General features: G+C 42.0%; 1 protein-coding gene across 1 annotated transcript in view; it reads left to right on the forward strand.

Moving 5' to 3' along the window:
- The window catches only part of GRIN3A (glutamate ionotropic receptor NMDA type subunit 3A), a 75,814-nt gene extending 62,293 nt beyond the window's left edge, over positions 1–13,521 (forward strand). The window contains exons 7-9 of the mRNA XM_058826143.1: positions 8,992–9,156; positions 9,879–9,952; positions 12,831–13,521. Of these exons, the coding sequence (XP_058682126.1) occupies positions 8,992–9,156; positions 9,879–9,952; positions 12,831–13,167 (576 nt within the window). The 3' untranslated portion in view covers positions 13,168–13,521. The remainder of the gene's footprint in view (positions 1–8,991; positions 9,157–9,878; positions 9,953–12,830) is intronic.
- Positions 13,522–14,067: the final 546 nt, after the last annotated feature.

Below are 14,067 nucleotides of genomic sequence, written 5' to 3' on the forward strand. Positions count from 1 at the left end.
CCTCTGCTCACTCTGGTGAGACCCCCACCTGCAGAGCTGCATCCAGCTCCATCATCCTCAGAATAAGAAGGATGTGGTGCTTTTGGAGGAAATCCAGAGACCACAAAGATGATCAGAGGGCCTCTCTGCTCTGGAGCCAGGCTGGGAGAACTGGGGGTGTTCACCTGTAGAAGAGAAGGCTCCAGGGAGACCTTAGAGCCCCTTCCAGTGCCTAACTGGGATCCAAGAGAGCTGGAGAAGGACTTGGACAAGGGATTGAGTGACAAGATAAGGGAGAAGGCTTTAAGCTGAAAGAGGTAGATTTAGATGAAATATAAGGAAGAATTTAAACATTTAGGTGGTGAGGCCCTGACAGAGGTTGCCTAGAGAAGCTGTGGCTGCCCCACCTCTGGAAGTGTCCAAGGCCAGGTGGGACAGGGCTTGGAGGAACCTGGTCTGGTGATTGTCCCCCATGGCAGGGGGTTGAAACTAGATGTCTATAAGGTCTCTTCAAAGCCATACTATTCTAGGCTTCTGTGAATCTAAAAAGTCGCTCAAAGGTCCTTACGCAATCAGAAGGTGAGCAGAAGCAGAATACCACTTGAAAGTCTGTGCCATTTGTGGGGTGAGCTCTGCTATGTCCAGATCTTCATTTTCCTGAGTTGCCTCACTTTAAATGTATCTTGTACATGCATCCCCTCTTCTTCATCCATTCCTTTTGGCCAAGAACTTGATGATTTTAGAACATGCAATTTCTTATTTGGGAGAAATTTACTAAACAGCCAAGCAGCAAACACTCTCCAGAGCACAGGTTCCCCACTGTTACAGCAAGAAGCATGGGAATTAGTCTTGGACTTACCTTTATGTTGGTTTGTATCATTGACTCCTATACAGCCCAGAAATCTCCATAACTTAAATCACTGCACTCAGTCACAGTAGTATTCTACAGATTCACTGAACTGGGGACAATGCTAAACACAGAAGCAGATGATTCGTTTTTCTAAAATGTCTCACCTTCTCAGTGGGTAGTCATCACATGGATTATATACCAAATTGAGACCCAGCAATTGCCTTTTCATAGCAAGAGTAAGGCTTTATATTCTTTTATGTATTTTTGATAAATTTGGTCTGTGACATGCTGCACCTGTTGACCAAGAGTAATGACCACAAAATGGGAATATATGTAGGTGAAATACTGATCAGTATAGTGTTTAAATTGGTGAGATATCCATCATCCATTTTTGTCATTTCCTCTTTAGCTGTACCTGATTCTTATCCACCTGCCACTCCTGCCCGCCAAAGTTAATTTTTCTACAGATTTGTTTTGAGATCCATCTTCCTACTCAGTTTTTTACTTATCTTACACTGGGAAATTATATTTCATGTGGCAGAACTCACTGATAGCTCTTCCCATCTCTCTCTGTCTGGCAGTGAACTTTGCTCATTCTAAATTGCATTTCAAAACAAAGTTCTCCTGGAAAGAAATTATTCAGCCTGGAGCTAGAGGGTTTGCAGTGATTCTTCAAGCTGGGAAACCAATAAAGATGGTTTCTTTTCTGAAAGTGCAGAGATCAGGTGTGCTTGACTCCATGGTTTTGTATGAACCTCTCCAGTAAAACCACTTACCCAAGGCATCTTACCCTGGCAAGCATCCAGTGTATCATTTATAGGGGATGCAGCTAACTCAGGCTTGGAAAGAACACTGCAGTGAATTGCACTTTATCCTCTCCACTGCAGGTAATTGTGGGTGGCAGTGGTTGTTCATGGTGAATGCTAGCCTCTAGCAATATTTCTTGTGTACTCTTGGTTTAAAATTGTCATATTCTAGTTTCAAAGGAATGCCTTTGCAGAAAAATTTCTGAGTTCCCTACTTAGGGTGAAACGTGGTGCAGGAGGGATGAGGGGTTGACAGTTACATTTGCACATCATATCTGGACATAATCAATGTAATTTGTTTTTATTTTGCATACAGTACACTCAGCCCTTCCTCTACCCTACTGTTATTCTCATAATGCCTCTTCAGAGGGAGCCAGGCTCTTGGGACTTGCCTTCCCATCTCATTAGCTCCACCCAAGCTCAGAAGAGACTGCAGAGAGAAGGTTTCTACAAAGAGGGTGGAAAATCACCAGCGGATGTTTCCTAGAGGGGTGTGGATACCCCATTCCTGAAAGTGTTCAACCACCCCTGGAAGCATCCAAGGCTCCAGAGCAAGCTGTTATAACTGAATATGGCCCTGCTCATTGTGGGGCAGTTGGACCAAGTGGCCTTGAAAGATCCCTTTCAACTCAAAGCAGTCTGATTCTGTGATTTTTGGGAACCAAAAGCTTTGTGGTTTTCTGCTCCTGGCAGCAAAGCAGTTCTGGAACTCAGCCAGCAGGGCAGCAGGCAGGGGTATTCCTGAAATGCAAAATGCCTGCAGTCAGTGGGTTTGGCTGCTCGGACCAGACAGTGATAACCAGGGTAGTATAAAAAAGAAGAGCCCTTCCTGGTCCATGCTTTGGGAAAAGTTAGCTAATTGAGTGTACATACACTTTCATAGCTTTTTAGCTATGTTTTAAAAAATGTTACTGTTGCAACTGTATCTTCTGTTTTACTTGAAAGGCTTATATATTATCCCTTTTATTCTCCCAGTGGTCACAGGGCAGCTGGAACTCTAACTGGCTGGCACTTCAGTCAGATAACAACCAACATATGGAATAAAAAATAATATATTTCCACATACCATTATCCTAGCTATTAATATAAAGAAATTGCTGATGCTTCACACAAATGGTATCTAACCTGACATTTAAAATAACAATATATGAAAGAACTTAGACCCTGTCAGCCCAAACTGACCCTGTCACTGAACTCCCACTGCTTTCCACAGTGGTCATGCTGGGGAAGGCAGAGTGCTGTGAACCTCCTCCCAGTGCCTGAAGAGACAGGCTTATGCTAGCAGTGGGGACTGGTCCTTGACCACGGCCTTCCATTTGATCCAGCCCAGCCATACTGCAAAAATAAAATCCTTTCATCTTAGAATTGTGGAATAATTTAGGTTGGCAAAGACCTTTACAATCAGTGAGTCCAACCATTAATTCAGCACTGCCAAGTACACCACTAAATTGTGTCCCTAAGTTCTACACCTGTAGGTCTTTTAAATCCCTTCAGGGATGGTGACTAATCCTCTCTTCATCTCCCATATGGATGGCTTTTGTCTCAAATCTCTGAAGGAACTTGCTTAGACTCACTGTGTCTTGTGCCTGAATTTATGATCTTTGACCTCAACATCACTCAAGAGGTGCAATCAGACAGTGCCTCATTCATCTTGCCATGATTTCACCCCGTTGTCATCTAGAAAACTGTGCCTTTCTGCTCTTGTTCTTAGTCCCCTTAAAGGTCAATCAAGTTTCTTTTTTGTTACACCCATTGCCTGACAACTCAATGGTGACTTGTCCAACCTTGAAACTCTGGTTTATGTTTGTCCATGGTGCACGGCAGGTGTCAAGGGAAGGCCATGCAGACACTTCCAAAAAGGAAACAAACTGCCCTGTGCTCATACATAGCAGCTGCCCATCAGTCACCTTTCACAGCACCTTGCTGCCAGAACATGGCAAACAAACACAAAGAACAGGGAAAAAAGGTTCTGCTGTACCAAGACAATTTTCTCAGTCTCCACTTATGCTGTCTAGGAAGGAAAAGTCACCCCTGCCCATAGGAGGAACTGGGAATGTTACCAAAAAGGGTCTCACAAAGTGACAGATGTTGCACTGAAAAGGGGTCAACTCAGTGTGGGAAGAAACAGTGGGTTCTGGACTTGCACTGTGTTAAAAAATACTTTTCACAGCAGCTCTGCAGAAAGAGAGTATTGACTCTGTCAACAGAGTCAGGAGATGTCTCCTGAAAATGAGTAAAATATTTAGATTCATCCACTGAAACTGAAAAGAAACAAAAGAAAAAGGTGACTGTCTAAAGAGGTACTGACAGGGCTTGGAAAATTGATGAGTAGAAAATAAAGCATTTATTACAAAACAGTGTTTTTCCAGCTCTGTGCAAAAGTCCTCACAACAAGCAGCTAAAGAAACTTGCCTTGCCAATGGGAGACAATATTTAGAGTATCTTGAAATTTGTCACTTGAAACCTTAAAGCCATGGTCACCAGTCTTTGCTAAGAATAATCCCCCTGAAGAGATTAAATATGTATTATTTTTAAGCTGCCACTTCTTTGAGAGCACAGAAAACCATAAGAATGAAAATCAAGTGTAAAAATAAGTCTCTCTGCAGCTATGAGAAATGCCACAATATGGATAGGGGACATGTTTAAATACCACTTAACTGACTAAGTAAAAGCATCAGTATCAGTAGGATTTTTCAAGTCTACTGAGATGCGTAAATGAGTTTAGAATTCTGCCCTTCATAACATTTACCCCTACTAATTCTTTCTCAACACAGGTGCTGCAAAATTTAACTTCCAAATATCAGCAAACCTTTTTAAAATCCTTACAGGGAAAATGCAATCAAGAAAATACAGCTTATTGTTATAGTTACACATGATACCCATATTTAGTGTTTGTGTTCAGCAGTGTGTAGTAACAATATCTGTGCTGTGCTGCCAGCCTGCAGATTATCCACAAGAATCTTTACAAGTCTAAGTCAGACCACAGGGGTATTTGATGACTTAGTGCAGCAAGGGAGAGTAAAGCATTTACCGCCTCCTGTAGTAGGGAGTAACACAGGAGTTCTTCCCATGAAAACAAATGCTGAAGTCACTACATGCTGTTTTTGTCTCTGCTTCCTGCTCCAAAGTGAACACAAATGTCTGACTGTCTTCTCTACATCCCTTTGCTTCTATTCAGGGTTTAAAAAAAACAAAAACAAAAACATATAACTACAGTGGAAACCACAGGAAGTATTTAGATAGCAATTGCATATATGGGTTGATAAACTGGAAAAGTCTCTCCAAGGATATATACAAAAAAAAAGCACATACCTTCTCTTGTATTTGTTGGTGTCCAGAAAACGCCAATTTCCCAATTTGCCAGTGGGAAACAACTTGGAGGGTGTTGGAACTGTTGTGCTTAGCACCCATTAGCAGTAATTATCACAAGATTGACTACACTGTTTATTGCTCCAGAACTATTACATGGCCATAATTGAGATCATTCTCCTAAAATGCAAGGAGCTACCTCCTGGATTTATGATTACAAACTTGGAGCAAGAACTGTATTTTTATCCTGGCTTAATACAGAATACACCACATGGTGAGCTTTTATCACTTAAAAAAAAAGTAAAAGGAGACTAAAATAAGATATTGCAGTAGAGAAATACGTCAGTTTGTTTTCTCTTGCCAGAACACTGCCAACCCACATACCTACTCCCCTGGCCCCTACCCCAAGAGCAGAGAGGAAGGCAGTGATGCAGAAAAAAACCAGGGTTTTTCTGCTCTTTCCACTATGCACCTAAAAATACATAAAGGAGCAACAAAGTATTAGGGTTCACTTCTCTAATCAGCGTGAAGCAATGAAAATGAAAGGTGCCATTATTAAATGGTTTCCTTTACTATTTAACATGTGTGTCTCTACAGTAATTACAGACAGCTGATGAATAGCCATTTTACAATGGTTGCTGAATGTGCTGATATTGCTATGTGTAATCACTCCATACACTCCACACTGTTAATTATTTTTCCCTTACCGTGTTTTCCTCCCTTAATTTAATCTCAAATATTTGCTTCTACTGTACAGCTTTTATCAGGCAGCTCTTCCAATGCATTACCTTCTTTATTGCTAGATGAAATATTATTGATGCTTTGTTTTGCCACTTCCTGTCCTAGGAAAAGATGTCTTGTTTGGGACAATTTCAAAAGCCATCCATTACAGGTGAAAAACTCATCCAGCATGACAGTGCTGGAATTTCTTTCACCTGTTTCCAGGGAAGGTAGAAAACAATTCTACAGAGCTGACAGGACATGGAGCCAGACCCTCATCAGCATAAATCAGAGAGGCTTTGCTGAAGACAAGGGATTACTTTTTATTTAAGGAGCTGGCCAAGTGTGTAAGAGACGCTTTCGTGGTGCTGGACAGTCCGAGACATGGCAGAGACCTCTATAATTGAGTGCAGATGTTAGTAGTTTATTTCAGGGCATGGGAGAGAGAGAGAGCCTGCTATAAGCCAGCAGGTAGAGCTCAAAGCAGGCTCGGAGAGAACAATACAAAAGGGGGTAAAATATGAATACATGAGTTCAAGACTTAAGATTGCTAAGGAAAAGAGTAACAGAACAGAAGTGAGAGAGCCGGGAAAAGAGGATAAAGAAGAGCAGGAAAGAGCAGGAAAAAGAGCAGCAAGAGAACATAGTAAGAGAGACAAGAGAAAACAAGAGAGCTAAGAGAGTGTAGCAAGAGAGAGCTCTCTTTTACATTTACTTATATAATCTATACATTTGAATATTCTATTCCTTTACTAACCAATCTTTCTATGTATACTAATACAGTAACATTTGTGTGCGACCTCTAGAAATCGCTGCTTTTGCATATTTTTAGTTATCTCAGGGTCCTTCAGACCTTTCCTTATAAGGCTGGGGAGAGGGGTCTCAGCTTAGTTTTACTGGGAGAAAGAATGTGTTCTGGCATACCAGACCGGTTTCTTTGAATTATTCAAACTGTGCTTTCATTTGTATTTCTTCCTTAGCCTTTCTGGCTAAAGAGCCATATTTATAATTTCTTTCTAATTCTACCTTCCCAACACAAGTGTACCTTCTGCAGCAGTGCTGGAGTGGCACCAAACACTGACCCCAGGATGGAGAAGACATCCCAGCATGCAGGAACGCCCACTGCAATAGGGCTTTTTAGTATTGTTTTGAATGGCTAGAGTTTTATGATATTACATTAAACCTAGTTCCCATGGCAAGAACCACCCACAGGCTGTTACTCTGTGACATTCAACAGCTGGAGCCTGGGAGCATCAGTAGATATGTGTATTCATCAGATGACTGAGCAAATACATTCCCTTTTAATTATCGTTCTGATTGTTCTTATGTTTACTGTTAGCTCTGCATCTCTAAGTTGCTGCATACTTTCCTTTGAACACCCTTTCTGGGAAGGGAGTGATTTGCATTAGATCCTCTTGGAAAACTCACATAAGCACCTTTAAACAGTATGTTCAGCTATTTGGGATAGCAGGTTTTTTTGCTTCTTACAGATACTTACAGATGCGCCGTATTCAAAGATGGGCCATACTGAGGTCTTACTCTGAGACCTCAGAAAAAGATCAGACATGGGACCTCATTCTGATTTTATTCCACCTGGGTTAAAAGTTGGGCTTCACTGCTGGTTAAAAGAAACAGGTCACACAGATCTACAGTCAAACACTTTGGTTGTTGAGAAGTGTAAAGCACTGCCACCTGTCACTCCCCTGTGCCCCTAATTGGAAGGACAAACTATGGGACAGTAGGTTCTCGTCAATAAGAAATGCGGAGAGGCAAGTTTCGCATTGAGGTTGAGTTGATGCGGTCTCCATATCAAAAACCCTTATGCCAAAACTCTGACACCCTTCTACTCCAGAGCCACTTTGCTATGGTTTTTTATGGTTTCCAGGCTGCAGTGAGTTTCTTTAGAAATTGCTTTTACACCTCCATTATACCCTTCAACACCCTTGAAGTGTTTATTCACTGGTACAAAAATTCTCATCCTGAAAGTTCTGTTCAGTGTGCTTCAGTACAAGGAGGTTGATTTTGGCAGAGGATCACCAAAACAAGAGTTCACAGCCAGTGCCAGCTTGGGAAAATTCTCACTCTTCTAGATTGCTGAAGCTCTTTTCTTGTAAAAAACCCACAATATGCTATCTCGTACCATTGTGTTCTAAAGAAATAAAGTATGCAAACCAGAATAGAGAAATAACAGCTCACAGTCACCCAACAAAAGTACACAATGGAACTTCCAAACCCTCAGCTGTGGTGGACTCATCAGTTACCAACTTGGTGGCTTAAAATGACCTTGGAACAAGACTTCAAAAATATTCTGTGATGTATCTTTTGACTAATTCCAATTTCTTTTTCCAGCTTATAAAAATAGTTATAATAAAGCACAATCCCCACCCATGGAGCAAATGAGCACAAGAAACACAACAAGTCCAGGGTAGCATCATCACAGGTGACAGACACACAACCCTACCCAAACTCTTCTTTTTTTTTTTTTTTTTTCTTTTTTTCTTATTTACTTGGGGAATAACACTGTTTAATAGAAAGACACAAATGGAATTTGTATTACTGGAAATATTTCCATAGTAATCTGTGGGCAGTAATTTTTTACAAGGGATTTTAGTTATTGGTGGAGGCCTGAGAGTAAAGGTACTATATGCATACTTCACCCATACATTGCACTGCAGGTATCTGTGGTACAGATTTCTGCTCTACACAGTTTCTTGGTGTTCAATAAGACAAATTAATTAAGGGCTTTGTACACTACATGAAAAGGGTGGGTTGGTAAAAAGGTGTGAGCGTTCCTGTTTTCCACAGACGCAGTCAGAGTTCCTAACAAACACACTATCAGTCCTGTTAATGTAGGGAGTGGACGGGTGCCATGTTTGTGCTACTTATTTCACATTTTCTCCATGAAGGGTAAAGTACAAAAAGGGAAAGTTAACAATCAATTCCCAGAAAATATGAACATTAGCTCCCTGCTGATGGAGGACTTGCTTTATAGTTCATTAACTACATTCTGTCAAGCAGTACTTGCTTTTACAAATGCAGACACTGCAAACACTAGGTTCATGTACATGCTTAACACTCCACCTCATTAAGGGAATAGCACCAAATTCCCTAGTGTTTGGCTGATTCTCTTCCTATGACAGATCCTTTGCTCTGACTAAACACCAAGCAGCACACAAAGGCTTTGCTGTGAATTGTATCCAGACTGTTCTGCATTATTTCACCACTGTGTATTCAGTCAGACCGCATTTCCACATGAGAAAACAAGGCATCTGCTTCAGCACACTGACAGCCTCCTGCATTAACTTTCCCTTTTTATTTTATTCACAGACACTGCAGATGGGGATAAAGCATTTCTCAGGGCTCTTTGTGATGTTGTGCATTGGCTTTGGTTTGTCCATTCTCACCACTATTGGGGAACACATCGTGTACAGACTGGTCCTGCCACGAATCAAGAAGAAATCCAAGATGAAATACTGGCTCCATACCAGTCAGGTATGTGTTCTGAAGGGACCCTGTGAAAGTTGTGTGTCTGACTAAGAAAGCCTGGGACAAGAAGAAAGTATAAAATGTTGTAAGAGCACTGACAGTTGGAATTTGAAAGGTGACAGTGGCTTCTGGATCTAGAAGAGGTTGACCTAAGGATGGAACAGGAAACACAAGCAATTTAAATATGCAGTTGCAAAGCTCGCGGAGGGACCTTTCCATTTGCACTTGTAGCCTCACAGCTCAGCTCTTTTGGATGACAGAAGCAACTGTGTTGTTATCCTGAACTGGAAAACCAGAACACTTTATCTCAATGTTACAGGTTTCCAAAGCTGTGAGGCATGCAGGAAATGCTGGGTAACCTCCCTCATTATTCTAATAGGACAGAATTGATCTGGGTGTTTGCTCTAAAGGAAGAAGCTACAGCGAAAGTTACAAAAAGAAAGAACTTCCTTTGCTTTAAAGCAGCACAGTGGAAGAAATCTTTTAAAACTAATTTAACACCAAAGATTATTTCCAAACTATTCATCAGCCCTTCAGCTTGCCCTTCTTTGGAAAAGTACGGGAAAATAAATCTGTTGTCATGACAAAGCACAGAAAATTGCTTGTATCCTTCAATGTGCAAAATAATTTATGCTCAAGTCCATCAGACTAAGCCCAAATTGTTTACCTATTTGTGGAGCCATTTTTAATCTTGCTTTTACTAATTTACGTTCCTCTTTTCTCTCTAGAGATTACATCGTGCTCTGAACAGTTCATTTATTGAGGAAAAACGTCAGCCTAAGAAAAAGCGCATAGAAAAGAGGTAGGAAGTTCTCCATGCCTTAAAACACAAACTGTAAAAATTACCTTGAAATTAAATATCTTGTGTCTGGGTATGTAATTATGTATTTAATACACTCCAAAGTTAATAGAATAAAAAAAAGAGAAAAGGCAACAAGACAGAAGTGACAAATGAGGGAGGCAGAAATTAATTATTTTTTCTAGTATTAAATCTAGAAATCTTTCATGATTTTGCATACAGCTAATAAAAAACCTCCCATTGCAAATGGAGGCTTTTCAATTCAAGTCCACTGCCCTCTTGTTTAGGGAATTAATGACTCCCATGCCAAAGTACAGCAGGTGTAACCAGGGCTCCATGAGGCAGAGCCTGTAGAGGGAAAGAGAGGTCAGGCACTCACATGCCTGAAACTCCTTCAGCTCTCTTCTTTTGTAGAATGAGAAATAAGCTGAGGAGAGGCAAATGCAATCCTTTCAGAAAACATTGTCTTGAGCAAGTGTTGTTGGAGAAAAAAGGAGGCAACAACCTTGCCTTGTTTTCATAGCCTGTGTCTTCTGCAGTGGAGACAATGGAATGTACAGCTTCCAGGAACACAAGGCATTGCATGAACTGTGCACTCAACCCTACTGCTGCACTTTGTAAGGACATAGACAGCAACACTGCTTTTCTACAGAGAAGTTCAGGCACAGAGAATAGAATAAAAAAAGTCTTCCAGAATGTTACTGGACTTTGGCCTGACTGAAACCTACAGATGTCAATGTATGTGTATTCTTTGATATTCCTCTGCTAAAGGCAGAAAATATAAACAAGTAAGCATCTCTAAGTTCCTAAGCTACCTTTATACACACAAGTGTCTAGAAACGCCTGCACTTGATCTCTGTTCATTCCTTCATCTTATCAAACACCATGTATGGCACCTCCTTGTATACACAGCCACTCCTGACTTTTGATGTCTGAGAAGGAAGAGAGGCAATGAGTACTGCAAAATGTTTCCTCCTGCTCCACCCTCCTTGCTGGGTGGAACAGGATGAGATGGTCCATAAGCCCCCCAGGCAATGGCTTAGAAAAAGATCCATGCAAATAATCTTTCAACTTGGGAGTGTGAAGATGTACCACTGTCCAAAACCTTCTGCTCACACAGTAGTCAGCCCACAGGTGTCTACATGCACACCCACCCACTGTCCTTGCTCTTCTCGCCATCTCGGGGCTGCTGTTTGCACAGAATTGGGATGGATTTAACTCAACAGACCCACAGGTGGGGTGTCCAGCTTGTCATGAACGCTGATGTGGCAAGGCACAGCACAGCTCTCAAATCACTTACATTTATCACACGTAGTTTCATTCCTGCTAGGCACTGAGGAACGCTTAAAAGCACCAAAGATACAGAAAAGAGGTGTAAAGAATCAGCATCATGCTACTACTGGTATCCTCATGGAGGAAAACCTATTCAGTTTTTTAAGGTCATAATTTTCCAGAAACTAGGAAAGCTGCTCAGCATCAGTAGCCCAACTGTGAATGGTTTTATTGACTTGGTGAAGCTGGAGTACTAACTGTGGACTGTTAAAATCTACTGCCCAGATTTGAGAGTCTTTCCATCTTTTATTTTGAAATATGAGAAAATAGCTGATCTGCACAAAAACAGACAACTCTACATACACATCCCTGCTGGGATTCCTTGAGCTCTCTGGAGCATGATTCAGGCAGGGGTTGCTGCTCCTGCCTGAAACCTCCCCTCTTGCCTCTCTTCCAGCACATCTCTTGGAGAACACTCCCAGACGCCACCTCCTTGAACAAAATTTACACTTTCCAAGTTTCTTTACTGCAGGCAGGTGAGAAAAGTATCCATCCTGGAAAGCAACTGTTTTCAGCAGTGACAGCATTAAAATAGCAACCTCCTTCCTTACCCTGCCCACTGGGAGCACACACACCTTCTGTCCAAGAATACCCACAGAAGAGCTCAAGCATAGAACAATTTGAAATGCAGCTCCTTCAGAATTTAAACCTCCCTTTATCAAACGAACACACACCAACTTGTCCCAAAGGGAAAGCAGGCAGGAAGGAGAAGCTCTTCTACCACAGCATCAAACTCCTGGTTTCCTTAGGTTCCAGTCAGAGGATGGGCTATTCCTCAGTTTGGGAAGGAACCCTGGAAAACGGCCTGATTTGGAGGGGCCCCACAGGGAACTTCCACAGAGAGGAGAATGTTCTCTGGAATCAAAATATTATGGAAATATTTCTGCAGGAGAAAAAATTGAAGCATTTGAAAATGTTCCCAGATGGGAATTTGTGCCCCAGTAGAACAATCTCTTAAGTCTCTGTGGTCTGTCAGGAAGCTCAGGAATGAACCTGCAAGGCTTGTATAGACATCATTTGTTTCCATCCCCCAAAGCACAAGCAAGAATTCAAGAATAAAGGACAAAGCTTCCCCCTGCACCTCTCCACAGCAGCTCTAGGGAGTCTCTTTCTGCTTCTCATGAGAGCAAATGCCCCAGCCAGGACAGAGTAGTAACACACTAAGGACTAATACTGTAATAAACATGCACATTGTGACCACAAAATCTTTCAGAAGGCTTTGAAGGACTCAGATTTTCCTAAGCTGCAGCTGAGTAATATATAACTGAAAAAAAAAAAAAAAAAAAAAAAAAAAAAAAAAAGGATTTGGGGAAGATGACATTAAGTGTTCTGTTCTAGCCTCCACTATGGTTAAATCACAAAAATTTGGTCATTTAGATTCATGATTTGTGCTTTGCAAGAAACCATAATTCCAGAGATAAAGGAATAATATTTCTATGTAATATGTAACAGCAGCCTTATCATTTTTCCAGTGGGATGACTGACAGGGGAGGTCTGCATACACACAAGAGCAGGCTTTGATGTGGTGTTAACTCTCCTCTCTGTTCAGGGTCCACATGGGGAACAGCCAGCATGCAGTGTGGAACACAGCCAGCCTGGGCAACTGCCACCGAAAAAAATACATCTGTACCGATGAGGGGCAAAATGAGGTGACAATCCATCAGCATCAGGACATCCCCCTGCCACAGGGGAGGAGAGGCACTCCGCCTTCCTTAACTACCAATGGGAAAGCGGAGTCACTCAATGCTGCAAAGACCTCAGTGCTGCAAGAGCTGACAGAGCTGGAGAAGCAGATCAAAATCATCAAGCAGGAGCTGCAACTTGCCATGGACAGGAAATCAGAGCTGGAAGAGTATGCAAGGACAAACAGAACTGCAGAGCCCTAGGCCAGCATACCTGGGCCCTTCCCCTTTTCTTCCTTTCTCCCCTTCCTCTGTAAAATTTGTAACACACTTTTGTAATGCCAGAAAGGGGTGCAAAAATAAAGCAGGCAATAAGCTCTTTGGAGAGCAGAATTGCATCAGCCCACAGCCACTGCCACCCTCCTGGGTCCTCCTCCTTTCACAACAAGTTTCTTACTCTCCTGGAAAACAGCAGCCATTCCCAAGGACTGGAGAGACAAGAAGCATCCCAGTGAGAGCTCCTTGTTTCTCCACCTGACAGTACAGTGAGCTTCCACTTTTTTAGCCCTTTCTGTGCATTAATTCAAAAAAAGATACCAAAAAAAGGTTTCAACTGTTCATAGGGAGTGTGTCCCTTTATTGGTACATTTTTGTTGTGTTCTGTATGGGTCTAGTCTCTGTTCATGTGAAGGTTCCTCACGAATGCCTCTTTATAGCAGATGCTGTTCTGTGTTGGCAGTCCCTTCCCTCCTGGCACAGGCTCACAAGAAATTCCTGTGTGGCAAACAACACACCATTCCCTCAGCCCTATCAGCACAAATGGAGGTGTGGCTGCTCGGAAGGGAAGGGACTCAACCAGCTTAAAATAACTTGGCAGAAACCAAGCCACCACTTCTGTCTGCCTGTGAGCCTAGGCTGGGCTTCCTTCCTCCCAGAGAGAATCCGTGCAAACACTGCACTGGCAGGTGAAGGGATGGGTTCACAGTGGCACAGGGCAAGGAGGAGAAGGCAGGGGGAGCACTACTGTGCATCATTATTTTCCTCAAAAAGTGAAATACTTGCCATTGTGAAACTACTCCCTTAATACTCTGTCTTAATAGAGGACAGTAACATCCTTTCTCACAGATGAGGTGACTAAAGGGGCTCTGGACCATTATTTATTCA

Source organism: Poecile atricapillus, chromosome Z, assembly GCF_030490865.1.
Source record: "Poecile atricapillus isolate bPoeAtr1 chromosome Z, bPoeAtr1.hap1, whole genome shotgun sequence".
NCBI lineage: Eukaryota > Metazoa > Chordata > Aves > Passeriformes > Paridae > Poecile > Poecile atricapillus.